This window comes from Gadus morhua, chromosome 18 (assembly GCF_902167405.1).
Source record: "Gadus morhua chromosome 18, gadMor3.0, whole genome shotgun sequence".
Taxonomy (NCBI): domain Eukaryota; kingdom Metazoa; phylum Chordata; class Actinopteri; order Gadiformes; family Gadidae; genus Gadus; species Gadus morhua.
The window spans coordinates 7,420,187-7,447,547 of record NC_044065.1 but is presented as its reverse complement, the minus strand read 5'-3'; the positions used below and the strand labels follow the sequence as shown (position 1 = coordinate 7,447,547).

The window sequence follows — 27,361 nt, the reverse complement described above, 5'->3', positions numbered from 1 at the left end:
GGGAAAGTGGAGCCTGGAATCACACAAAGAGAATTATTCAAGCTGTTCCAAGAGAAGCTCTCGCAGATATAATAGAGCGAGGACGGGCGCGAGTTGAGAACGTGTGTGTGTGTGTGTGTGTGTGTGTGTGTGTGTGTGTGTGTGTGTGTGTGTGTGTGTGTGTGTTGTGTGTGTGTGTGTGTGTGTGTGTGTGTGTGGTGTGTGTGGTGTGTGTGTGGATTTGTGTATGGATTTGAGTGTGTGTGTGTGGATTTGAGTGTGTGCGTGTGTGTACATTTGAGTGTGTGAGAGAGAGATTGACCATGTGCGTGTGTGTACCTGCACCTTGGGGTTGAGCTTGTGAAGAGGCGGTAAGAAAAGGGACCAAAAAAAAAAATAAAGCAGAGAGTGGAGAGGGCAGACAAAGTAAAATAAATGTGATGAAATATGCAGGGAGAGGAACCTACTCTTCATTTCCTCCCGTGTGTCTGGGGAGTGCAGGAGAGATGAAAACAGGAAATGGAGGATGCTCCCAGCAGGAGCGGCAGCACAGCCATGTCCCTCCTGTGCATACGCCGAGCGCCTGCAGAAAAATAAGGAAATAAAAAGCAAGAAAAAAAAAACAACACATTGTCGTCTTCGGAGCTGACATGACGGAGGCAGGGACGGCTGCTGTCCGTCTCCATCTCCGTCTTCGTTTGCGTGTTGTCCATCTCTCACGGACAGGCTTCTTCACTTTTTTATTTTTTGTTTTATTCTGCGCCAAACTCGTCAGAAAAAAACACACGTATAAGACGAAAAGCAAGTCGGGTTCAAAATATATATTTTTCCTAAATTTAAGTTTCAAACAAGATCTCCTTTTGTTTTTCAACCGTAGTGATAACATGTCGCAGAATCAAATGGTTTATAGTGAGTTTGTAGCATGATTGTTTAAATGTACCATAACAGAGGTAGTAGTCGTGGTAGTGCTCATAGTAGGCCTATTAGTTGTAGTCTTATTGAATGACATAGATAGTGTCGCTTTGTTACACTTTGCTTTGGTTTTGGCGATGATGGTGGATTATAGAGATGAGCACAGCACCTAAAAAAACATAGAATTGACCTGGAGCCTTCCTCCCACCCAAATGTTTGCTGCTACACGTTCCTCAACCACAAGAGTCCAATGTCTGGCAATAACAACCGGTCAACACAGTGTTGCCATGAGACACTGCAGTTGTTTAAAGAAACCTTTGTTGAAAAGTTTGCAGATTTACTGAAGCAACTCATGTTTGTTAATCAACTGTTGAGGTAGGGGAGAAATCCTCAAATCACAACTAGAGTTTGACCAACACACAACGATATGAGCAGCATTTCTGATCATCATTTGAGTGACTCTATCGAATCTTCCCGAGGCCTTCGAATAGAGGTTTCCAGACTGTTGTCGTTGGTTGTTCCTGGAGCCACCAGAGGACACGTCCTGAACTCGTTTGTTGAGCCATTTGTCAGCAGTGTCTGACATTCCTTATGGGAAAAAAAACAAATGTTGTTTACCGAAACTCTCATAACTGAATGATGTAATGCATAGTAAGACAGATGTACACTCTGTGTGTCACACAGGAGACAATGTTGCATATTTGATGGAAAATGGAGAAAATGAACGGCAAGGTAATTCACAATTTCAAGTTGCAACCCAAATTGAGTTTGACGCAATTCCTGCTTTATTGATCTCTCTTTTTATGTCTACAGAATTTTACTAGCCCTAGTATGTGTGTCGGGGCTGGGGGGGGGGGTGTCCACATCATTATGCAGTTACTTGATTACCGTTCAAAGGCTTGAAAGACATTTGGAAGTGTGTGCAGAAACTACGCATGTGTAACACGGTGCAACACTCGCCCATGTGTAGTGCTCGCGCGCGCGTGTGTGTAGTGTGTCTCATGCCTGTTTGTTCTTGCTACTCATTCATTTAATTCAACCACAAACACCTCTGGGCCTGCCGCTTGGCCGAAGCACCCATAGAAAACCTTTTGTGTCCAGGTGTTCGAGGGGGTGAGTCAAAGAGAGCAGAGGGAGAATTTATCTGAAGAAAAGATAATAAGTAACTATGACAATGTGTTTTTTGGGCTCTGAGGACGCCCTTGCATGACCCAACGCTTTTCAAAGCACCAATTGTGTCGAAATAAGACTCGTCTGTGGGCCTGAATGACTCTTCATCTGTCAACACCCTCTCCTCTTCCTCCACCTCCTCCTCCTCCATCTGCGATTGGAGTGGAAGCCGGCTGAGCTATGAGGTGAACACAGCTATTGTGTCTTGAGTCACACGGTGGATAAATATGCTGTTTGGGATTGGCTTCACACTCAAGTGCTCAGATTAGATTTTGGCAGCAGGCGTACGATAACAGCCCGATCCGCATTCAGCATCCTGTTATCTCCCCGACTTTAAGTCATTGATTATTTTTATGAGTGAGGGCAAGGCACACGATGTCTGGTACCAGGGCATTCAGGGGGAATATTGATGTGCCATATCGCCGTTCAGAGAAACAATTATGTTGTTGTTTTTATATTTGTGATTGATGGCTTTTTAGCTGTGATGCAAGCTGTCTTAATCAAAATAGAGACCAATTTTAAATGCCTTTTGGGCAAGAAAGTCACAGAGAAAGCCACGATGAATGTTTATTTTGTTGTTGTCGTCTTTTCTTTTCACAAAAACATCCTCGGCAACAGACGGGCAGTGTCAAAACACAAGGCAGGAAACGCTATATGTTATGACTTGAGGAGAATTTCCGGAGATTTTACCTTGTCAGCATATTCCTTCTACATGGGGCATGCTGCCAAAGATGCACAAACACATAATATCTCTAAGACGTCACCCTCCGTGCTCTGTGTCTCTCGTTCTGTCTTGCTCTGTTCCTTGCTGACTTAAAGCCGGCACTCCCTCTTCGCCTGCAGTCAAGGCTCGTGACTGTACACTAAAGAGACGTCACAGCGAGTACAATTTGTGCAAAAGGTTAAGGCCTGTATTACACGAGGGCGGTTTTACTCTCCGGTACTGCCTTTTTGGGGCTCTTCTGACTTTTCATTCCGCACCAAGTGTTGAAAATGTTATCTGCACTTCTCAAACTTAAGGGCCCCCTAATATAACTGTCTTTATTTACCTATAAATGTTAACATTCTGGAGAGCACAACCATGAAACACTAAAATACTAGCCGGAGTTCGACTGCGGGACTGGGGTTTACACGGTCTATGTGCTCGCCAGCTGAACCGCCCTTTATCTATTTTTTCCTAATTCAGGAGGGGGGTATTTTTTCTGCTGACACCACTTCTGCCGCTGTCCGCAGTTTTTTTATGCAGTAATTGCAGTGGCCTTCGACTCTGTAGACCTAGACTGTTGCACCATGATCTGTGAACCTGCCCCCATCACTGCAGCCATCGTTTCTAGGGGGAAAAACTAGAGTGTCTCACCTTTTTGTCTCTCGTCGCCCAAATGTATTCAACGAGTAAACAGCCCTTGGTTGATCTGTGGGTGAATGCGTTTTGCTCTTCAAAAGGTAAATTAGGCTACCAGGTTGCTGTGTTTAACAGAAGTGATCACTGCTGTTGCATAACAGGCTACAAAAACTAGAGAGTACTCCCTACACAGACAAGCTACACACATAGACTGCACAAACTACACAGACCAAAGAAAACTAAACTGACTAAGATATGACAGTCCTTCTAACTTTCCTAGCTGTATTCTAGAATTCATAGCTTGTGCCTTTCCTAGCTCTAATCTACAATACATAGCTTGTACCTTTTCTAGCTCTACTCTAGAAGACATAGCTTCCCCATGACCGAGCTCTGTGGACGTTCAGGAACATGATGTCAGTTCTCTGCAATGGTCATCGGGCTACCATCGGGAAGCCCTCCAACGGCAGATAGTTTTGAATATTAAACAAAACAATTTATTGCTAGGTTGTTTGGCGAACCAGAAGCCTAGCCAGATAATCCATCGGTCTATCGCTCATACATCGGAGCCTTCCAGCTCGTACTCCAGTCCAGATCCCTCCGTCTCCTTCTGTATCCTTGCCTCCACACTCTGCCTGAGCTCCTTTTCAGGCGGAGATCGCAACAATTGGAAACGTGGGGGAGCATCGATGTGTAAACAAGTGTGCTTACACCCTAAACTTTTCCAACTTTTTCATTCAAACTCTTTCATCCCTCACACCTTAGATTACTAATGGTTAGAGGGTGTTTTTAAATAGATAATACAAAATCAATCCTAGATGGGTATTAAATAAATAAACGTGTATTTACAGTATATTAAAAATACAATTGATATAAATCTTGGAACTCTGTGCTAATTAATTATTCTTATTTTCGGATAAAATATAGAGAGTGTATTTGTAATTAGAATTCTGCAAATAGTCTTGAGAAACATACCACGTCGCACGCAATGTGTCAAATTTGACTTTTAAATTAATTCAGTTTTTCAGATGAATATACAAAGATAACACTTATCCCTACACACTGAGTCTAGAGGTGATATAAGGAAATATCTTAATTAACCTTGTATAATAATTTTCCATCAAAACAGCTATTTATTTTAGCACATTTGAAAACACAATACATATTCAACAACTTCCCCTGTTGAATTAATTAGGAAACTATCCAGCTGATCTCAGGTCTGGGACTCTGATTAGAGGCAAGGTGGAGGTCACTCTGCTCTGAGTGACCTCCATAGTTCTCTGAGAACTCCCATGAGCCTCAGCATCTGTTCAATCAGGAGAAACTAGAACCAAGGCATTTATTGACGACACATTTGTTGTTGAGACACCATCAGCCTCTTCTTCATGGGGACCATGGCTCCTTGAAGTATGTTGGAGATGAATTCCCCCCTGATGGTGTCTAGATGCTGGCGGCGTTGTGACTGGATGGATGGGTTCCTTTGGCCCTGGAGGTCCCCATCTCTCTCTCTCTGTAGATGAGTGTAGCTATTGTCCTGGAGGCGAAAGGGATGGAGGTAGGCTGCAGTGAGCCTCAACCAAGACAACAGACACAGGCATGAATGACGGATGTTTATATACACTGCGGCACGGCAAGCTATTGAACTCCTGTTAATCCACAAGGTCCTGATTGGTTGAGAGACGAAGGACAGGAGCCTGCGATGACAGAGTGAGAGATTTTATAACCAAACAGATCATTGACAAATGGAAGAGGAATGTTGTCTTCCTATGCTACATTTCTATCACTTCCATCACCTCTAAACATTCACTATAGACTGATAGGTTATGTGTGTGTGTGTGTGTGTGTATGTGTGTGCGTGTGCGTGCATGCGTCCCCCCTACGCGCAAGAATACATTACCATCTCCATCCAGACATCGGGGGGGGGTATTTTTTTTATTGCGATTCATAATTCCCCCAATATTGACCCACGGATAAGCCAAATTGAGTTTATGAGAGTGCACACCTCTCGCAGACTCAGCAGAATAAGATCCAAACCAATCACATTTGAATGGCTCTGCGAGTCCCTTGGCCTGTGGAAGAAAGCATGGCCCGCAGCCTCGTCGGACAGGCCCGTCTCCTCCACACTGTGAGTGCCTCTGACTGCCCGGGGGCCGAGGGTGCTGGCCGGCCGGCTGGAAGTGTCCACTTCTGGCCCGGGCCTGAATTAATGATTCATTCGCTCATCGGGGCCTCCCTTGGATGATATACATGACAAAGGCTGACCGACCGTCCACCCTGAGCCATCCCACCTAATGCTTCTTCTTCCACCGGCTCAATGGCGGCGGTACAAAAAGCATGAAAAGCGGGGTGGAGATGGAAGCTATTGGATTGGTTTGTTGCTTGAGGGATCCCAGTGTTTGCATATAGGGCTCAGCCTGCCTGTGTTTGAGACCGGGGACTCTGCGTCCAGGCTCTGTTGGTATTCTGGACACACAGAGCTCCAAACGGAGCAAATTATGCTCTTATTGCTACAAAAGATAAAATGTTCCGGCAAGGGGTTTGGTGGGTATTATAGGAAATAAAGGGAGATTTGAGTTGGCAAACTGTGGAAAAGATTTGTTTAATAACGTCGTCTCAGGGGAAGGTCCGGAGACGATGTGGGTTGAAATTGCATTATGGAGTTGCTGACAATCTCATTTATCTACAGATTGTCCGTGAGTAAAAAAAGAAAAAAGGAGCTAGCTCTGGCCTAGAGTGATGGAAGTGAGACGTCTTTTCATTTATATTTATATTTCTTCTTTAGTACCCAGGCATCTTCTAAAAAAAAACTGTATTTTGTGAGGAAGCCAAAATGGAGGCAGTTTTCTGTTCAGGTATTTCAGAGAGAGAGTATTTCAACAGCAGCGTTAGTTTCAATTCAATCAATTTGATAAAAATTGCTCTATAGTTCTGGATGACACATCCAATATAAATAAATATATACTTATTTATTTAATGCGGCTCCAAACATAATAGAATATGCTTCACCGAGACCACCAAGGAGGATTCTAATGAATGTCCTCCCACACAGTAACGCGATGAAGATGCACCGATCAGGCAGCTCCACCATCTTTTAACGTTTCCCATGTGAACGTGTGTCTCTCCAAACCTGGTGTTTCCTCACCTCCAGCAGGAGGGAAGCTTGTTTGACTAGCGCCGTAGCCCAAAGGCAGAGCCGGCTTCCGCCCGGGAGACCTCCTTCTCTGGTTTCACTCCAACGACCCCTCCTACACCCTGCCCCTATTATTAGATCAAAGAGCAAGCGACTTGAGTGCAACGACATTAATGTTGAGTTGCAGTTTAAACCTGCCAAGCGCCCCTGGGGCCCGCATGGTACCGATGCACCCCCCCCTCTGCTCCTCTATTATTAACAGTTTTCTTGAATTTTAAAACCACTCGTCATTAGGACCTGTGGAATGCAAAGATTATTGTACCCTGATATGGTATAGATTATCCCAGTCACTCTCTAGTCGCACTCTCTAGTCTCAGTCTCTAGTCTCACTCTCTAGTCTCACTCTCTAGTCGCACTCTCTAGTCTCACTCTCTAGTCTCACTCTCTAGTCGCACTCTCTAGTCGCACTCTCTAGCCTCACCCTCTAGTATCAATCTCTATTCTCACCCTCTAGTATCACTCTATAGTATCACCCTCTAGTCTCACTCTCTAGTCTCACCCTCTAGTATCACTCTATAGTATCACCCTCTAGTCTAACTCTAGTCTCACCTCTAGTATCACTCTATAGTATCACCCTCTAGTCTCACTCTCTAGTCTCACCCTCTAGTATCACTCTATAGTATCACCCTCTAGTCTCACTCTCTAGTCTCACCCTCTAGTATCACTCTATAGTATCACCCTCTAGTCTCACTCTCTAGTCTCACCCTCTAGTATCACTCTCTCGTCTCACCCCCTAGTCTCACCCTCTAGTCTCACTCTCTAGTCTCACTCTCTAGTCGCACTCTCTAGCCTCACCCTCTAGTATGCTCCTCTATTATTAACAGTTTTCTTGAATTTTAAAACCCACTCGTCATTAGGACCTGTTGAATGCAAAGATTATTGTACCCTGATATGGTATAGATTATCCCAGTCTCAGTCTCTAGTCGCACTCTCTAGTCTCAGTCTCTAGTCTCACTCTCTAGTCGCACTCTCTAGTCGCACTCTCTAGTCTCACTCCCTAGTCTCACTCTCTAGTCGCACTCTCTAGTCGCACTCTCTAGCCTCACCCTCTAGTATCAATCTCTATTCTCACCCTCTAGTATCACTCTATAGTATCACCCTCTAGTCTCACTCTCTAGTCTCACCCTCTAGTATCACTCTATAGTATCACCCTCTAGTCGCACTCTCTAGTCTCACCCTCTAGTATCACTCTATCGTCTCACCCCCTAGTCTCACCCTCTAGTCTCACTCTCTAGTCTCACTCTCTAGTCGCACTCTCTAGCCTCACCCTCTAGTATGCTCCTCTATTATTAACAGTTTTCTTGAATTTTAAAACCACTCGTCATTAGGACCTGTTGAATGCAAAGATTATTGTACCCTGATATGGTATAGATTATCCCAGTCTCAGTCTCTAGTCGCACTCTCTAGTCTCAGTCTCTAGTCTCACTCTCTAGTCTCACTCTCTAGTCGCACTCTCTAGTCTCACTCTCTAGTCTCACTCTCTAGTCGCACTCTCTAGTCGCACTCTCTAGCCTCACCCTCTAGTATCAATCTCTATTCTCACCCTCTAGTATCACTCTATAGTATCACCCTCTAGTCTCACTCTAGTCTCACCCCTAGTATCACTCTATAGTATCACCCTCTAGTCTCACTCTCTAGTCTCACCCTCTAGTATCACTCTATCGTCTCACCCCCTAGTCTCACCCTCTAGTCTCACTCTCTAGTCTCACACTCTAGTCGCACTCTCTAGCCTCACCCTCTAGTATCAATCTCTATTCTAACCCTCTAGTATCACTCTATCGTCTCACCCCCTAGTCTCACCCTCTAGTCTCACTCTCTAGTCTCACTCTCTAGTCGCACTCTCTAGCCTCACCCTCTAGTATCAATCTCTATTCTAACCCTCTAGTATCACTCTATCATCTCACCCTCTAGTCTCACCCTCTAGTCTTACCCGCTAGTCTCTCTCTCTTCTCTCACCCTTGTGTATCACCCTCTAGCCTCACCATCTAGTATCAGCCTCTAGTCTCCCCCTATTTTTCGCATTCTCTAGTTCCACCCGCTCGTCTCACTCTTTCTAAATGATCTTCCCTTGCTTGGAGTCCTCCAGCGAGGCCTGAAATAATCCATGGGCTCTTCGTCTCAGGGACGTGATCCACAAATCTACGCTTCCTCCGCGGCCCTTCGGCGCCAATCAGCTGGGTAATTGATCTTCCTGAAGGCCAACAGAGAGCATGTGTAACATTTGATTCACAAGAAACATTAAATTCCTTTTTTTTTACTTTGGACTCTTGCTTGTTTCCTCCAGTCCCGCCCTTATGAACTCCTCCAAACACAAACAAGTGAGGGTTGATAATTTAGAGCAAACGCAACACCAGAGCAACAGGCGGTAAACAAGGTTGACAGTTGATAAATTGACCGGATGGTTGGATTGCTCACTCGTGTGTTTTGTGGTGCGAGTATTGTGGAGATATTGCCAGTATAGCGCAGAACTGATTGGTTCACTCTTGGGCTTTACGAAAAATCAGAATTAATCATACAATTATATTTACAAAGATCCCGAGAAGGCTTAGAGGTTTTCATATGACGGATCTTGGAAAATCAACATTATGTGGTTTATAGTTTTACAAGGTCTGGAAAAGTTTAACTATGCATAACTCGTTACTCCAATTTTTTGATGTTCACCTTCTGAAAGTTTATAAAGTTGATGTGTATGTATGTATTTATGTATGTATGTATGTATGTATGTATGTATGTATGTATGTATGTATGTATGTATGTATGTATGTATGTATGTATGTATGTATGTATGTATGTATGTATGTATGTATGTATGTATGTGTTTCCCTTTCTCATCTGATGGTTACTTGCACAGATCTGGTCTCCCGCCTACAGTAGACTCATGTCTCTGGTAATGGGATGTCCTATAGCAGCGCTCGATACCTGATAACAGAAAGTGAGCCGAGGTACATCAAAGAACAATTGCTTTTATTATTTTATCTTTACAAATCAGACATATGCCAACATGGGGTTGTCATTATTTTGACAATCTGGATATAAACCGGGAAACACTTTGAAGCCATGTTTCACAAGTCAAATCTGCCACGAGCCCAAAGACAGAACGCCCAGTTGAACCTAATGAAGGCAGATACTAATTAACATACATTGTGGTTCATGGTGGCATTTCGCTGGTGTCGCCTGATGTGACCGGGCAACGCAACGCAGCCAGAGAGATGAACGAAACCACTCGCCATAATGAGAGCTTAAGGTCAACGCTCTTCCTCCGATTAAATTAAAGTGAGGGTATTCAGTCGCAGGCATTCAGTCAATTCAAGGGTGAAATTTGCTCACAGCGTGCCGTGGCAGTATTTAGGAGGACACTACAGTTTATTGGAGCACCTGCCTCATCTCACAGCCTCCTTTATCTCTCCGAGCGCAGCGGGGAGGGGAGACGATAAGGCTTGTGTCACATGGTGCGGCCGTAGGAAGTCGGGCCTAGCTGTGTTTTTAAAGGACTTCCTTGTGGACTCCGTGACCACACGTGTTGCTGTCTGAGGCACTATGATTGAGCATCAGTCACAATTTCACGAATAAAAAAAATTGAAACCTATTAAACGCTTAAACAATTCTGATAATGCCGATGGATTTACAATACTTGGAGTTGATAAAAAGGTTATGTACCGAAAAACGTTACATGCTATTAAAGTGTCCTTAGAGGGACAAACTGAGGTTTTTCCGACCAGTATGTTGAGTAGTTTATTTTTGAGCTGCGCTTCATACCTTGTACCTGACAACATAAACTACCAACGCCAAGGACGGTTGACAGAATCGCAAAGCTGTGCAGGACAGATAAGACACACATCTCTCTGTGTTGGTCTATAAATCATGGCAACCTTGTCTTCGCTCGTCATATCTCCACACATGTCATTTATTTGTTTATTTTTTAAAACACGGGTATAGGGATTTGAAAGACGGACGATTGACTTTCAGTGCCAGAGACTTTTATTGTCGATGAGTCATCGGTTTTTAATTATTTAATGGAATAAAATATCACAAAATAATTATCAAGTGATTGGAGAGGACAACTTGAAATTTAAAAAAATGCTTCAAGAAGGAGATGTCTTACATATTAGAATATATCTTCAATATAGGATATATCTGTGATATATATTAAATATACGATACATCTCTCTGAAATATATATATATATATGGATTTATGGATGCATAGATGTATGTCCTATACACAATATATCTGCCAAACTATTTTGCGTCGGTAGAGCCATGGTCACTGACAAGAGTGTTGTGTAGTGTGAAGAGGTAGCCATGGCAACAAGGTGATTTAGGAACACACAACAAACTCATGCGCACACACACACTGACACACACACACACACACACCATAAAAACACATGGTTTCAGTGGTTTTAGGAGATGCTAATACCGGTCTGCTCCAGCCTGGCGAATCTCTAAAACATCATGTCCTGACAGCTAATAATCCATCGCTGAGCTCTTTGATGCTGCCTTTGCGTTCGGCTTATGGGAGGGTACATTTAAATTGCTAAAATTTAAGTTGAAATGCAACTCGGTGTCTATTAAAAACGATGATGCAGCTGAGTTTCACTGATCTGCGACTAAATGGTGAGGGATTCAGAGCACTATTGATTAAATCCACAGACGGTTGAGCAATACAAGTTGTTAATTGGATGAGGACATTAAGGATTTACCTTAAACATAATGTAGGCCTAAATTAAACTTTACAGCAGAGTACCTGTAGGGGGGTGTAGGCCTACATGAGCCTTTAGAGTAGAGTACCTGTAGGGGGGTGTAGGCCTACATGAGCCTTTAGGGTAGAGTACCTGTAGGGGGGTGTAGCCTGTAGGCCTACATGAACCTTTACAGCAGAGTATCTGCAGGGGGTGTAGGCCTACAGAAGCCTTTAGAGTAGAGTACCTGCAGGGGGGTGTAGGCCTACATGAACCTTTAGAGTAGAGTACCTGTAAGGGGTGTAGGCCTACATGAACCTTTAGAGCAGAGTACCTGTAGGGGGTGTAGGCCTACATGAACCTTTAGAGTAGAGTACCTGTAAGGGGTGTAGGCCTACATGAACCTTTAGAGCAGAGTACCTGTAGGGGGTGTAGGCCTACATGAGGGGATGTAGGGCTTCATGAGAGCCTTGTGCTACTCCACACAGGGACACGCACGTGTGCCCACACGCGCCCACGCACACAGACACACACACACACACACACACACACCCACCGTGCTTTGGGTCGTACAAAACACCAAACACAATTTTAGTCCCAGTTTTGAGGAGAATGAAATTAACATTTTAATTCTAGGTTGATCACGGCAACATTACCCAACGTAATAGCGAAGCACATTAATCTGTAGCTTTGATTATCGCCCAGTATCTTGATTTAAATCCTACTATTAAACGCTGAGTAACACTGTACTCCGGCGTGCGTCACGGTAAAGGCCGGCGCGGCCCAGTGTGCATTATTTACGGGCTGATTCCTGAACGGCGCCGGTTGGGAGTGAAGTGCCTCCCGGTGTCACTTCATCGTGTGTAATGGCCTAGAAAACAGGAGCGAGTAAACAAGGCACCACAAGGCAGTGATGCCGGCGGCCGACTCTGAGGGCCACGGTGGCGTTCAATATCATTTATTGAAGTTCATAAGGTGCCGGAATCTTCTTTGATGGCGGCAGATGAGAGTCACCCACTCCCCCTGAATCGTCTTCCAATCCCCAACGCACAAAGTACATTGTAAATATCAAGTAATGGAGGTGTCAAGGTTTGGATTTTAGTTCAGTTGTTGTATTATTTATGTTCAGCCGAAGGGAGTTGTGTTCTCCATGTCCCGTACAGCTGAACCTGAAGTGGTGGGTTATGGATTCCTAATGGGTTTGAATAGCCTTTTAGAGTGCAATGTTTAGCATTCCTAATGTCACCCATTTTGTATGTTCTGCTGGCCTTTGGCGTATGTGTGTGGGTGTTCCAACCTTTGGAGAAAAGTTTAATGATAAATGTCTCTCTCTCTCTCTCTCTCTCTCTCTCTCTCTCTCTCTCTCTCTCTCTCTCTCTCTCTCTCTCTCTCTCTCTCTCTCTCTCTCTCTCTCTCGCTCTCGCTCTCGACTTTTCTGTTCCTCCGTTTCTTCCACAGGGAACAGATGTGAGTCTCATCCTGATGACCAATTCTATTGTCTTTGACGCCCCTTGCAGAGAGAAGAAGCTCTCGCCCTCTCAAGTTATCCACCTCTCTCTCTCTCTGTATTCAATGTGACCCTGCTCTAAAAACATTGGAGGGTTCACACTCATTACGCGTACCTCCTTGCGTTTTGCAGGTCACAACAACACCATTACGGCAGGACAAGATAGATGGACTGTTGGTTTCCTAGTAATGACCAGTACTTCCCACAAGTGGGCTCAGGGTAGTCTGCTTTTGAAGCGGCTTCTCTGGGTTCCCTAACGCACTCTGATGCTAGGTTGTCCTAAAGAGATGAATAGACTGCAGGGGTGTTTGTCTTGTTCCAGCCTATCTGATGTTGTAATAGCTGGAGCCGACTGAGAGGAGAGTCGAGTTAACTCTCTGTAGCTTCATCAAACAGGACCAGAGTTAGCCCCTGTACCCGGCCTCACCCAGCTTCATAAGGTTCTGTGCTCAACTCTTCATAATGTTCTGAACTCAGCTCTTCATAATGTTCTGAACTCAGCTCTGCATAATGTTCTGAACTCCACGCTTCACTTATGAATACAGCTCTTCATCACTGTTATTTAGTGAGCCCCTCATAATCATGTTATCAGCTTTTCATAATGTTGTGATCCCAGCTCTTTGTAACTGTTCCGTACCCAGGTCTTCTTGAGTGTTCTAAACTCAGCGCTCCATGACAGTTCTCTACTCAGACTTCTTATTGGTCTGTACTCAGCTCTTCATGTTCTGAACTCAGCTCTTCTTCATTTTCTGATCCCAGCTCTTCATAATCGTCCTGTACCCCTGCAGCTCTTCATAACTGTTCTATTCCCATCTCTCCACGATCCTCTGTTCTCAGTCCTGCATCCTGTTCAGCACGCAGCTCCTCATAAGGTTCTGTACCCGGCTCCTCAATATCTTCCTGTGCCCAGCTCTTTATAAATGTTCTGTACCTAGCTTTTCATAATGCTTTGTGCTCAGGCCTTCATCTCTCTACCCAGCTTCATAATAGCATGATCGCAAGTCAGCGTCATTGAGTCTCTGAAAAGGCCAAATCCATTACTAACAGGAATTTAACAGATTCATGTTGAATAATGAACAACCTTGAAGCTGCCTCAATTGTACATAAACGGATATATATTTTTCTATTAACAATCTGTATTTATTCCTATCGAAGATGATGGATTCCTGTAGCTATTTGTTCAGGCGTAGTGCACCTAACAGTTTAGCATTTGAAATGCATTACTGTATTCGATTAGTAATGCCTAGCTGAAGCAAAGGGGCAAACCAAGGTTGACTGATTAGTTTAGTCGGTTAAAGATGGGATTCAGCAGTAGTCCATACAATTGGTCCAAACGATTGCGGTGTGGTTGAGTCACTTATGACTTCCAGCCCCTGTGAACGTCACGCTTCACACCGGAATCACCCTTGATCTTGCCGAAAGGCAGTCATGAACTCGAGTGTTTTGAATATGGGTTAGACTTCTGTGGATGTCTGTGTGTGGATATACGCTTATTATTTTCCGTGCGCAAACTACTGCTTCAGTCCATGTAGATGCCACACTTCTTCCTTCTTGCGCACTACTGCGTCAATGTGTGATGTAGAAGACGCCTGTGTGGCTCTGGTCTTTGTGTTAGTTATCAGGACATTCCAGTAGTGCCGTCAGCCTCCAAACCAAACGCTGGTCTTCCTTTTTTTTTACCTCGCTTGGATCCGGCCGTCGGGCCGACCTATGATTGCAGCGTTAATAATAAAATAAAATGATTCCCCAGACGAGCGCTGGTCTGCATACCGAGGGTGAAGTGGCAGGCTGCATGAGGAGGGGGTCTGATTTGGTTCATTCTACACACGCACACCCCCCGTGCCGATGCAGCCTCCACAGCCACACCGAGCTGCTCTCTGCTAGGGAAGGGGGCACGCGGCACAGTGTGGCTGTGTGTTGACGAGCCAGAGCGCCAGCAGGGTTACATTAAATAAAATTACCTGGTACTGGATCGGCACCACATCCAGTGAATTGGGTCATGTCTCAGCCTCTTGCTGCTTTTCACATCTCTGGCGACGAAAGGGTTTCCCCGTCTTATCCCGCAAACCCTTCCTGGTAGCTGGGGTACTATGACTAATCAGACCTCTCCCGGTAGAGGGGTACGAGGACTTAGCAGACCTCTCCCGGTAGAGGGTACAAAGGCCTAGCAGACCTCTCTTGGTAGCAGGGTACAAAGACATAGAGGGGTACAAAGACTTAGCAGACCTCTCCTGGTAGGGGGGCACTATGTCTTAAGGGTGAAAGCTGGTACTGGTTGAGGGGCCTGAGAGTCAATGTGTCCGTTCACTGTGAGCCTGTGGATCTGAGTAGTCTAAAGTGTTGGCTGATTGGTGACTGAAGTGTGTGGGTGACTGAAGAGTGTGTGTGTGTGTGTGTGTGTGTGTGTGTGTGTGTGTGTGGTGTGTGTGTGTGTGTGTGTGTGTGTGTGTGTGTGAGTGAGATGGACATTGTTCTCAATCGTCTTCACTTGTGACTACTTACTTTGTGTCTCATATGTATGTGAGCCCAGAGCTACGATACCTGTGTTAGTCTACAGCACAGAGGTGTGTTATTTGTTGGAGAAGTCTGCTCCTATATAACAGTCATGTGGATACATTTTTAATGACAATCGGGTGAGGAAATATTAGCGCACCAAGCCAAGACTTTCCGCAGCGTCCTCCCCAGGGGACGCGTGATTCAGTTTAGCGCTCTCACCTCATGTTTTTGCACTCCGAGACTTGAGTGTACAGAACAACACTAACTTGCGTGGTTGTCACTTTGAATAATGAATTTCTCCTCGTCTATTTTCCTATCTGCAACATTTTGCAAAAAAAGTGACAAGATTATTCTGTGCATATTTATCTTCTGCGTCTTTATCTTACATTAGGCGGTTTCACGCCTGATTTTATAAAGCTCTCCAAGACACAAGGTACACAAATTGATGCATTTCTAGTCTGCACCTTAACTCAAGTCAAGTATCTCATAACTCACACCGGTGCAAGCCTGACCCCTAGTGCCCAATACCGTCCTAACATTACGGTTTCATAATGTACGCCAGATAGATAAACCAATATACATTTCCCGAAGGTAAAGATAGTTCTCCATCTGGCAGCAACATAATAGTATGTTGAGCAATTCAGTTCAAACCACTCAGAACAATAATGTGTTCACTGGTTCTGTAGGGCTTACTAGCATCCCTCAGCCGCTGGTCTGTGACATGTTTGTGGAATTAAACGACAACCTTATGTCCACTCTCACATCGAATATTGCCGCCATGCGTCTTGCTCGCCCATCGCAACATCATTGCTACTCGCCACATAGGCGGCATGCTCGGTATTTTCAAAGACCTGCCGTGTCTCTCATCTCTTAACACCATTTAACGCCTCGTTACCCTGCATTTGATTGTTTTTTTTCTCTCACCCTGCTCCTAACCCTCATCACTTCTTGGCTCCGTTTCTGTTAATGTGCTGAAAATGAGCCACAGGCTCAGCAGTGTCGAGCGGAGCCGAGTGGGTTACTCGGTGGATTTACCACTGGGCTGGAGAGTGCAAACAGGGGGGCCGTAATGAGTTCTACCAGCGACAGCCATGGAGACAAACAGAGCTGGGAGACCGGCCGCACATCATTCAGTTTGGGCCCGGTGGCTAAGAGATGTGGGCCAGTGAGTTATGCCTTGGATAATGCTTCATTTAACTACTTTACAGGTCTGCCGTTGAGCTCCAAGCTATTTGGTTGTAGTTCTACCTCTGTTTAACCGCACGGTAAATCATTTCTACTGGAATAAAATGGCATGGCAGGTTTGGAAATACTTTTTTGCATTTTATAGATTTAATAATACACAGAGGCGCTATAAAGTAATAGAACACAAACAATATACAGTATGTGTACACATGTTTTAAATAAACACATTTGCATTACCATTCAAAGTGATTGCATCAACATGGATGAAGTAAAAAATTTGTTTTAACTTTCATTCATAAAATATGTGAGAAATAAAATACCGTAGCGCTCCAGGGAAACATTTTTTGCACACACACACACACACACACACACACACACACACACACACACACACACACACACACACACACACACACACACACACACACACACACACACACACACGATGCCTTGCTCAGTGGTCAGGTGTTGGAGTCCAGCGTCTGCTGGGCGTCCTCGGAGCTCAGCAGGAGGTGCAGGCGCCTGGAGAGTTCCGGCCCCACTCGCCGCCTGGTGGCCGTCACGCCCTCCCCTCGGCGAATCAGGAGCTCCGACAGCAGGGAGGTCCTCTCGCGGTCCGTCCGGCAACCCCGGTACGCCTGGGGTGGTCAATGACGACACGTCGTTATGACGACGCATGGTGTCGATGTCGGTTTGGGGTCGACGTGTGCATAGGGACAGACAGACGGAGGCGTTGTTGACACATTGAGCGTGAAGCACAGAAAACAAACACTTGAGGCAGGGTTACTACAGATTGGGTCTGCGCTCTGTAGAAACAGTGCAGTGCCCAATCAGACAGGTGATGAAGCGGAGGAAATTGAGCTAATTGGTTTATGCAAAAGTCTTTAAATGGATTATCCAGCTGTGAACGCGGTAGTCCGCTGGGAATGTAAAATGCCATGCTGCAAAAAAAAAAGAAGAAGAAACCTGTCTGACAGCATGAAAAAACGTTTTAATTTCACAGTGTCTTCAAGGAAACCGCTGCGGTATTGCCGTTACGGTATGCGTGTTTTCACAGTACACTTTATTGCTTACGCCATCTTAAAATGAGCGAGATTTTCATTTTTGACGGAAATGAAATTGTGTGAAACGGGGAGGGGCGTGAGCGGCTGTCCACCTGTCTGAGGAGCTGAGGCGACGGGTAGGCCCCCAGGATGGCGGAGGCCATGTCTGGGCTGACTCTGTTGAGCTGCTGGATCTGCCTCTTCCACACCTGGAGCAGGCCTTTACCCAGGCGGTCCACCTTCTGGCCTCCCGCCCACTCACTCTCCAGGCAGAAGGAAAAGCCTGTGTTATCCCGGTCGTGCCTGCACACACACACACACACACACACACTTATAATATATGTTACACACAGATGGGAACGCACACACCTCGCTTTGTTCAACTGGGTTTCCTCACTTGAAAGGGGCCTCTGCTATAGCTTTGGTTGTCATGGCGATGTGATCCGAAAAGTCCTTCCATGCCGCCAGGAAGCGCACTTGCACCCCGGTGTGCAGCTGCAGATGTACGACCGCCTGCGGGGAGTAAAGTGATGGTGACCGGGCCTGTACATACTAGCGACCAAGCACAGGAGCATGGGAGTGACGGGCGCCATGTAGGTCGTCATGGTTTCGCAGTTCATTATCATTATGAAATAATTTGTCATTATGGGGGGGGCCACATTGTTGTTTGAAACCTTCTCATGCAAGAGGTGGCCCAACTGTAAAATATACCGTAACCTAGATTCTGCTACAGTATATTTAAGTTGATTTAGGATTTTACAGTACTGCAACTCTCTCGAGTCCTTTTAATACGACACGAGTATGAATCGCCAACAACGAATCCGATTTAATGATACTAATACACCTACATGGTGCACACTCCCTCCTTTAATCTAGATGAGGAGATGCTCATTAAGGGCATTTAATTAGTTCCTCATAATTAGGTGGCGTCTCTTAAACGAACCGATGGCAGCTTCTGTCTGGAGCGTTCACTCTTGTGTGTGTGTGCCCTCTTGACAAACGGCTGTGACTGCGTGTGTATCTTCGACAGGGTTATAAATGTCATCCAGGTGAAAGCTGGTTTACAGAGTGGACCATAAAACGACCGGGTACTCCTTCAGCTTCACGAGCAGCCAGCGACCCGGGCGTTGGGAGAGCTGCCACCCACCTCCTCCACGTCCATCCGGGACACGTCAGGGGGCGGCTCCGCCTGGGCCTTCCTGCTCCGCTTGGCTCCGCCGCCGCGCTCCTCACCCAGCACCGCCCCCCGGAGCCTCTTCTGACCGTGGGCCTTCTGGGCTCTGGCGGGTCGAGGCGGCGTTGTTAGTCCATCCCTCCATCACAGTTCCCCCACTATACAACCCCCCCCCCCACCCTCCCTAACCCTCAGCCCTTTAAAGGACCTAGAGGAGTAAAAAAATCAGGCTTATCAAGTGCAACCTTAATGGTAATAATCATGAAACTAATAGTATAAATTCATGGAGCAAAGTCCATATTCCTAAGATACTCGTAGGAGGCCTGGTATTTTTATATTGACCATATTTTTTTATTGAGAAAGAATGGTCACATGAGTGTGCTGCTCATTATTATCCCCCTTCCTGTATGGCTAATCGGAGCCCAGGCTGTGGTGCCCGTTGTCCCCCTTCCGGTAGTGCTTATAGGGGCCCCGACTGGGCCGCTGAATGTCCCCATACCTGTAGTGCTTCTCTAGGTCCACCACAGCCAGGCTGATGATCCGTCCAGGGTTCCGGGTCTGCTGCTCCTGGACCCAGCAGCTTAGACCAGGGCTTTGACCAGTCGTCCCATGCCTCTGCTCCTGTGTCCCAGGGGAGGTGGAGGGGATGAAGGCCAATTCATAGTCCAGTCGTTTAACACAGTGGTATTAATCAAGCCTTTTGAAAAAGGCCAACTATAGAGAATGGAAAAAGGTTAACCTTTGAATCTATCAGGTAGCAGTGTTCACACACACACATCTCCACAAGCATCAGCCTGGTCTATTCAACTAATCTCACCTAGTCGATGTAGCTTCAAGCGCAGAGGTTTCACAGACCTGAGTGTAGTTATGAACAAGGGCGATGAAGTCGTCTGCGGTCATCTGAATCACCACATGGGCCTCTGGTACGCTGCTCTCTTCACCTATCTGCATGGACAGATGGAGAGAAGAAGGGTTCATACTGCATTAAGTTCTGCAAGGAAGTGAAACCCCATGGGGAGAACACTGACAGGAACTTTATTAAGGGGAGAGACAGAAACAGGAGCTTACCTTGAAAACACAATTTCCTGTCAGCCAAACACTTGTGTGTGTGTGTATGTGTGTGTGACAACAGCAGTGCTGTTGTTGTGATGCGAGGTGAGCCTCACCTGCTGTGACGGGGCTCTTCTGAGCCAGCTGACGCTACGGGGGAGGGGCTGCTTCTCGATGGCACAGGAGCAACCGAGCTCTTGGAGCGAGGTTAGGAGAGTACCTCCTCCCTCAAGCAGGACCAGACCTGGAACACAGCAGAGACGCTCACAAACTTGGCAGCTCTAGCGTGTTCACAGTGCTCAGACTATCCAAGCTTACATTCAACCCAAACACACCCCAGCCAGATATGACATTTGTTTGATGCTGAATACCTTGGTCTATCGCCCCCACCATGCGTTCGATCCATGCTGAGTGTTTACCTGGGTCTACCACCACCACCACCACCACTACCATGTGTTTGATAGATGCTTAATAGTGTTTACCTGGGTCTACCACCACCACCATGTGTTTGATACACTCCTCCGGCCTCAGGGCCTTGGCAGCCTCCTGCTGGGCTTTGCGCTCCGCCTTCTGCCTTTCAAGCTCCACCTTCCGGTTCTCCTTGTCCCCTTTGTCCCTCCTGTTCACCTCCTCCCTGCCGGTCCTAATGGACTGCCCTGCCACAGTGCTCTTGGCCGGGTATGCTTTGGAGGTTCCTGCGGTGGATGTGGTGGGAGGCGGCCACGACTTAAGGGCCGTCCTCTCCTCTGCAGCTGTCACCCCCGTTTGGACCGGGAGAGGTCGTTGTGGATGACACGGCGGACTTCGGTGAGAATCGTTGGCGTTTCTGACAATACTAACCACAGGTGCCTGCCTCTGTTTGAGTCTAAGCGCCAAGGGAACGTAGGGTGCCTCTTCCTCAGAGTCACTGCTGAGCATCATGACGTCCTCACTGGGGACTCCGGCGGCGGCAGCGGGCTCCGCAGCGGGCAGGGAGCAGAGGGATGCGACGTCGGTGTCGGAGCTGTCCAGATAAACCAGATCCGCGGCTCTGTTCGCCTGGGAGCCGCGTCGTCCCGCCTGCAGAAAGTCGTACACGGGAAAGTCCTCTTCCGAGTCACTCATTCTCACGCTACTAGATTAAAACGTGGTTACAAAAAATCGTTAAGAAAGTGTTCCCAGGCGGACAAGCGCATAACTTCAAAACGTTCATGTGTAAACCAAAACATCAGTGCCTTATTTTACTTTGAGCTTCCCGCCGCCATATTTTACGTTACCTACGTAAGCGCGTCATCATCAATGCCGTGTGACGCCTTTAATAGGTCACGTCATATAAGATGGCGTCGCTCGCGTCCTTGGTGTTCCGAACAAGAACAGGTACAGAATATCTATCTTCTCTGTGTATTCATTTGCATTTCATTCTGATATGTGACCGCTGTTTGTGGTATTTAGGTTACGGTTGGTTGTCTTTAGCTCTGATACTGGGCTCAGCATTTAACCTCCTATTCCTCCCATCCTATACAACACATGTTTTGCACATTGGTAGCATTAAGAAGGGTTATATAAGAAGGGGTGAATATAAACGTAACTATTTCTTCTGTGCTATAGGGCTGTTGCTTCCTTGCCAATCCTCATTCATTGACTCGGTAAGGTTTGCCTCAAAGAAAGCTGGCGGTAGCAGCAAGAACCTGGGAGGTAAAAGCCCTGGTCGGAGATATGGCTTCAAGAAGCACGACGGTACAGTTGCATGCAGTTTAATATACTTTGCATTACATCTGAACACGACTGAACTTTAATTTAATAGGCCTGACATTCATCTGAACCTTCCTCCAAATGCATATTTGGAAGAACTTCCACACAGTGATTGTCCAGCATGTAGTCTGCCCTTCGACCAATAGAGCAGAAGTTTAAATTATAACCCAGGGTTAACCACTAGGGGTAATCGTAATTGGGCGAGATAGAATAACATAAAGTAGACAGAATACATCTTAAAGTATCATTATCATAGCTATGTGGGTGGTCTGTCTGCAGCAGATGGAGGATAATTCTCTTTTCCATTCTCTTTAACCAGGAAACTTTGTCCATGCGGGGAACATCCTTGCAACACAGCGAGGTCTGAGGTATCACCCCGGAGCTCATGTGAGTGTGAAGCTTCATCATGTCTTCACCACATTCAGTTTAATTTAAGATGCCTGTCTTTATGTAACCAGAACTGCTCTGTTTAGCTCATTGGTACAGCCTTTTTCTGGTTGTCTCATCTATCATGTATCTCTCCTGTTTCTCCTCGTCGGCCACCAGGTGGGGATGGGAACCAACAACACGTTGTACGCCCTTGAGGACGGCGAGGTCCGCTTCACCAAGGAGGTCTATGTCCCGCCGCCTCGTAGCCCAGAGGCTACCGCCGTCATCTGCAAGCTGCCCAGGGGCGTGATTCTCTACAAGACCTTCATCAACGTCCTGCCCAACCTGCAGGAGGGCAAGTTTAAACTGGTGGACATGGTCTGATACCCGGAAGGGCTGGGATAAGACTGACTTGAGAGAGGGGGGGGGACTCGAAGCATATGCTTCTTGTTGTGTTGAACACCAAAGACCCGGATCACAGCAGTTCAACGGACATGGCACACTCCTGAGCTGATTGTGTTTGATTCACATTGTGTTCATCTCAGCACAACCTCTCCGGCCATAATGTAATCCTTGGACCTGCACATCGTAATCACAGGGATTCATGTTTTGCTTCGGTAGCCTTTAGGTTTTTCAGAGCATCTGTATTATTTGTATTGTTCTGTGGTATTGAATACCTACCGCATAAAGTCTTGGTTTAATATAAAATGGAGTCTTGGATTTATTCAGCCAGCCATTTATATTATCGTGATGCTGTTGTTCATTTCGCACGTATTCACAAACAAAGCTTTGAAGCTTAAAAGGGTGCATTTTATTTTCTAACCACAAGATGTCTCTCACGGTCAATGTAGCACGGTCCCAATCACAGTAGCATAAGCAAGTTTTAAGCACGGTTGCCTATAGTTATTAGAATTGAAATTTCTTTACACAAACATATTGGCAACCACCTTGCTTTTAAGAATGTAATACAAATATTTATAAAATCTTCCTATAGCATGCTAAGTGAATCATGAAGACACTTCTGCTTTCATATTAAAAATAAACCGCATCGTGCTAATCAAGGGTTTATATTGTGTTGTGATTATCAGTGATATCCAAGCATCTTATTTGGCAGGTGGGGCGGGTCAATCACATGAACACGAAACGATCAATGGTGGCTTCCTTGAATAAATTGTTAATTGTATCGATAAGGCCAAAGTCATTTGACTTTTTTCAGCAATAGCAGCAGATATGTTGATTGGATTTGCATGTAAAAGAAATATATAGTTTGAATAGGTAAACACCATGTGGAAATGACATGCCGTTAAACACAATTACTATTCATAAACCTACAATATGCAAGATTGGCTATTTAAAGCAAGCAGAGTAAGCTTTCAAAACATACGGTCCTACTTATCACCTCCCTCTCCCTGTTCACTCTAAAGCTGTCCAAGCAGGTTTTTGATAAGCTATGGTTGTAAGTCCCATTTATTAATTTAATTTCATTCCAGGGGTACATGACTGTTGATTGGCTGTGATTTGCCAGAAAAGGTAGGCCCACAGACAAATCCTAGAATGGGAGCCCTCTGATTCTAGCACAGGATTTCTAGACAGAAACGGGGAAATGAACCTTTGCAGTGTAGAATTCTTATTGCTTTCTACACAAAATAACATGTAACCTAATCTCCAGGGCCTGCTATGGGCCAGTTCACTTACAGGCCTTGTTCCTTCCATGTATCTAAACTTGTCTAATGTTGCTTTCGTTGTCTAGAATATCTGATATCCGACACTCCTTTTCCACAATGATTCACTGACCGCATTGCAGTTATGAAAGCAAGTCAAACACGGCTTTTGACTTGGAGGGCTGGGGGTTCCCATGGTATGCAGGGGAGTGAGCACAGCGCCTGGTACTCTCTGAATGGGAGTGAGTTCAGGGTTGCTCGTGTCAGAGTGGAATGAATGTTATGTGGGGAGTTTAGGTCGTTTTATACTCGGTCACAGCTGGAGCAAGGGTGAACACAAAGAAGGCATTAATAGAATTCAAGTTATACAACTTATGAGAGGAATGCAGTCCTTGTCCCTGCTGACTCTTTATATGTGGTGTCTAAAGGGAATTCTACGTTACATACTGAAAGCCGTGGACAGGATGTCATTGGTATCAATCATGGAGAGGCACCAAGTAGAACCCTAAGGCACACAATTTGTTAAACATTGACAATGAAGAAAAATTAATCTGAACAAAACTCTGGACACACCGAACAGCTCCCAGTGTTTTTTTTGTCTGCCTGTGTCTGGTATTTGAGCTGAGTTAATCAGTAACTTTCATTATCCTTCCTCTCTCCCTCACAAGCTAATGATCATAGGTGATGTTTGCCTGCCTTGAGTTAAAGTTCAGTTTTTTTCGGCTGACCACATGTTGTTCCTTGACGAAAACCACCGTTGGACCTCTGTCCAACAACTTTGACAAAAAAGGATCCTTATACCCACACGTCCATAGACGTTGGCAAAGTAATTATCATATTCCAGGATTCCAGCTCTGGTAAATTGGTAACTTTGAATTCTTCCCCTCGCCAAAGCAAAGAGAGCGAACACACGCATGTTGCGATAAACAGTTTACAATAGCAACCTGGGCCCCTGTGATTTTAAGTGTGCTGGCATGAGTCGTCACGATCCTCAAATCCGCCATCACAGGCGCCTCACACGCCTTTCATAACCCTTTAACATTATATACGGCCCGACAATCTTTCTCCTGCGCACAGCCTGTAAGAGACGAGCTGACGAGAGAGGACAGCCCCCCCAGTTGGTACGGTAGCTTTATCTGGTCAGACTCTGCGGTCCTGGCTGGTCGGAAGATGTGGCCTCCGGATGTCAGGTGATGCACTGTGGTCCGTGTTTGAAGAACGGCCATCTTGGTCCTGGGCAGGAACCCCGTGGTCATCCAGACGCCCCAAACCCAGGGAGGGAACGTGGAGAGGCTGGTGGAGGGACTCGGCGTATGAAGGAGGAGGAGGCTGTGATGACAGGACAATTAATTATGCCAATTATGGCTTTGTCAGTTGACTTATTGATTAGTTATTTCCATGTTTTTCGTTAAATGAAATGTCACATCCTAATTGATTGCCAGAGCCCAAAGTGATGTCTTAAAAACAAATCAAAATTATAATCAACCTCGTAAACATGACGTTGATCAACTAGTCAGCACTATATCGTGTGGGGGTGTGTATGTGTGTGTGTGTGGTAATCCAGTGTCCCGGTATCCCCTTACCTCCCAGTCACCGTGCGAGCTGGTTCTCAGGCTGAAGCGCTCAGAGATCATGTGGTGGATGAGCGTTCTCCGGTCCTTCCTGCAAACACTCTCGTAGGACGGCAGGCGTGGGGCGGCCCCCGGCAGGTGGTAATCACTGGGCTTCCCGATCACGAAGGGACCTCTGGGGAGCTACCGACCCGCGTCAACACACTTCATTAGATATTCACTATGTCATGACAGCATTCTTCAGTAGTTATTCACTATGTAGTGACCGTATTCGTCCTCAGTTATTCACTATTTAATGACGGCTTTCTGCAATAGTTCTTCACTAGATAATGACAACCTTCTTCATAGTTATTCACTAGCGAATGATGCCTTTCTTCCTAGTTATTAACACTGATAATGATTTCTTCATTAGTTATTCACTTGATAATGATGACTTTCATTAGTTATTCACTAGATAATGATGACTTTCTTCATTAGTTATTCACTGGATAATGACAATGTCTTCAATAGTTATTAACTAAATTGTCACAAAACATCGGTGTGATCTTTGACATGAATAGAATCTGTAATGATGTGTTTCACTCATTCACTGGGATCTGTGACATAATTGCAATGTGTTCACTCATTCACTGTAATCTGTGACATGAATTATTTGTGTAGTAAGTCATGTATATCACTCATTCACTGGGATGTTAGAACTGATTGTAATGGTTTTAGGCCTACTTGATTATGGTCAAAGTCGTCACAGTTCATGATTCTGTCGTCATGTAGTCCAAAGCCAACCAGAGCGTCCCTGCTGTGATAGTGGGGAGGTTCATTCTGGAATACGTAGGATCATGTGAGTGGTTATAAGTGAAATGTTCCAGGCATAGGTCTATGAATGTAGGTAAAATGTGACAAAATGTCCTGGACATCGTCAGATGTCATTGCTCCATTTGTGTAGCAATCTATAGCATTACTGGTCAAATGTTAAGATACATCCAAAAGCCAATATTTCAATCGATATAATTGATAATGCTCATGTATAATACTTATGTTATATAGGCCCTTTGTTATATAATATGTTCCATGATATAGGATTTACAAGTATACATTAGAGCCAGTGTAAGTAGCCTATCGTCCTCCACTGTGTAGCATTGTGATATTCCCCTGAGTTTTCTCACCGTGGTTCGGGAGCTGGCTGTCCTGCAGCAGAACGGATCCCTCCTGTAGATCAGCACCAGCAGCAGAGCCACCAAGATGAAGAACAAGCAACATGACACTAGGGGGGAAGGTGACACACAACGGACCATTTCACCAAAATAACGGTTGAGGTAGAGTTAAAGTTTTGAGATCGGGTTTTACTCGGTAGTCGTTACTCACGTGAACTCACGGTGACGGTCAGCGGATCGATTACGAATGTGGTCAACGGACGACATTCTTAGTTATCCAAAGTTAGTTTCTTTACGAACAGGGACGCGGGAAGTCAGTCCGAGGGGGGGGGGGTGCTGAGAGAGGAGTCTATATAATGACGTCATAATAAATGCTGCGCAACATCCATTGTTTACAGAGACGAGATTAAGGGTGACGTCACATTCAGGGCTCCACTTTGATAAACACTCTATTGGTGTGTAAAAAGAGTTCTGCCAACTAGCCACTGTTATTCACAAACGTTAGCAAGTAAACAATGTGGAAATTAGAGTAACTCGGCTGATACTGTGCTGAATTTCACACACTAACCAACATGCCGAGAAGCTGTTGCAGTCCGGGATTATACACAGCGTTATAACAAGGATTCAGGAGGTATTCTAAAGGTTTACAAAGGAAAGTGACAATAAAAGAAAGCCTAATTTCATCCAGAGTTACGAGTTGTCTGATATGAGGAAGTGACGGTTTCTCCGTCAAGTGAACCGTCCGTCTTTGCTCTTTTTTTGCCAACCAGTTTACGTTGCGGGATTCCAGATCAAAACCGATAACATTCAACGTGTCTATTAATATGGCAGCAACGTTTTACACCAATTTAGAATGTTCAATACAAACAGATGTTGAACACCAACATGCGTATGTTAAAATCAGCATATTACCATATTCAGCTATTTGTTCAGAACACTTTCTCACTTGCAGTTACAGCCAGGGGCCGCTGCAGCCCCCTAAGCACCCCCACTTCCCGGCTCCCTGGGTAAACACTGTTGTTTTTATTGGTCCTCATGAGAAAAACAAAAGGTAACCTGTCGATATTATCTAATAAAACATAGGGGGCGAAACTGTTGTTTTTCTTTGGTCGTCATGAAAGAAACCACAAGGGGTACACTGTCGTTATCATC

At 45.5% G+C, this 27,361-nt stretch overlaps 3 protein-coding genes across 3 annotated transcripts; 1 reads left to right on the top strand and 2 right to left on the bottom strand.

Moving 5' to 3' along the window:
• Window positions 1-16,584: 16,584 nt before the first annotated feature.
• Window positions 16,585-20,875, bottom strand: eme1 (essential meiotic structure-specific endonuclease 1). Its single transcript, XM_030340300.1, has 8 exons — window positions 20,209-20,875; window positions 19,843-19,970; window positions 19,532-19,621; window positions 19,176-19,297; window positions 18,650-18,782; window positions 17,900-18,015; window positions 17,616-17,805; window positions 16,585-17,097 (listed from the first exon to the last, which is right to left on the bottom strand). The coding sequence occupies exons 1-8, from the start codon at window positions 20,828-20,830 to the stop codon at window positions 16,921-16,923; spliced, it is 1,578 nt and encodes a 525-aa protein (XP_030196160.1). The 5' UTR covers window positions 20,831-20,875; the 3' UTR covers window positions 16,585-16,920.
• Window positions 20,798-22,534, top strand: mrpl27 (mitochondrial ribosomal protein L27). Its single transcript, XM_030340301.1, has 4 exons — window positions 20,798-21,082; window positions 21,314-21,442; window positions 21,777-21,844; window positions 22,004-22,534. The coding sequence occupies exons 1-4, from the start codon at window positions 21,043-21,045 to the stop codon at window positions 22,208-22,210; spliced, it is 444 nt and encodes a 147-aa protein (XP_030196161.1). The 5' UTR covers window positions 20,798-21,042; the 3' UTR covers window positions 22,211-22,534.
• A 12-nt stretch (window positions 22,535-22,546) lies between these two features.
• Window positions 22,547-26,664, bottom strand: LOC115531185 (uncharacterized). The gene is made up of 5 exons (XM_030340302.1): window positions 26,421-26,664; window positions 26,222-26,319; window positions 25,782-25,877; window positions 25,071-25,241; window positions 22,547-24,816 (listed from the first exon to the last, which is right to left on the bottom strand). Exons 3-5 carry the CDS (start codon window positions 25,809-25,811, stop codon window positions 24,628-24,630), a joined length of 390 nt encoding a protein of 129 aa, XP_030196162.1. The 5' UTR covers window positions 25,812-25,877; window positions 26,222-26,319; window positions 26,421-26,664; the 3' UTR covers window positions 22,547-24,627.
• Window positions 26,665-27,361: the final 697 nt, after the last annotated feature.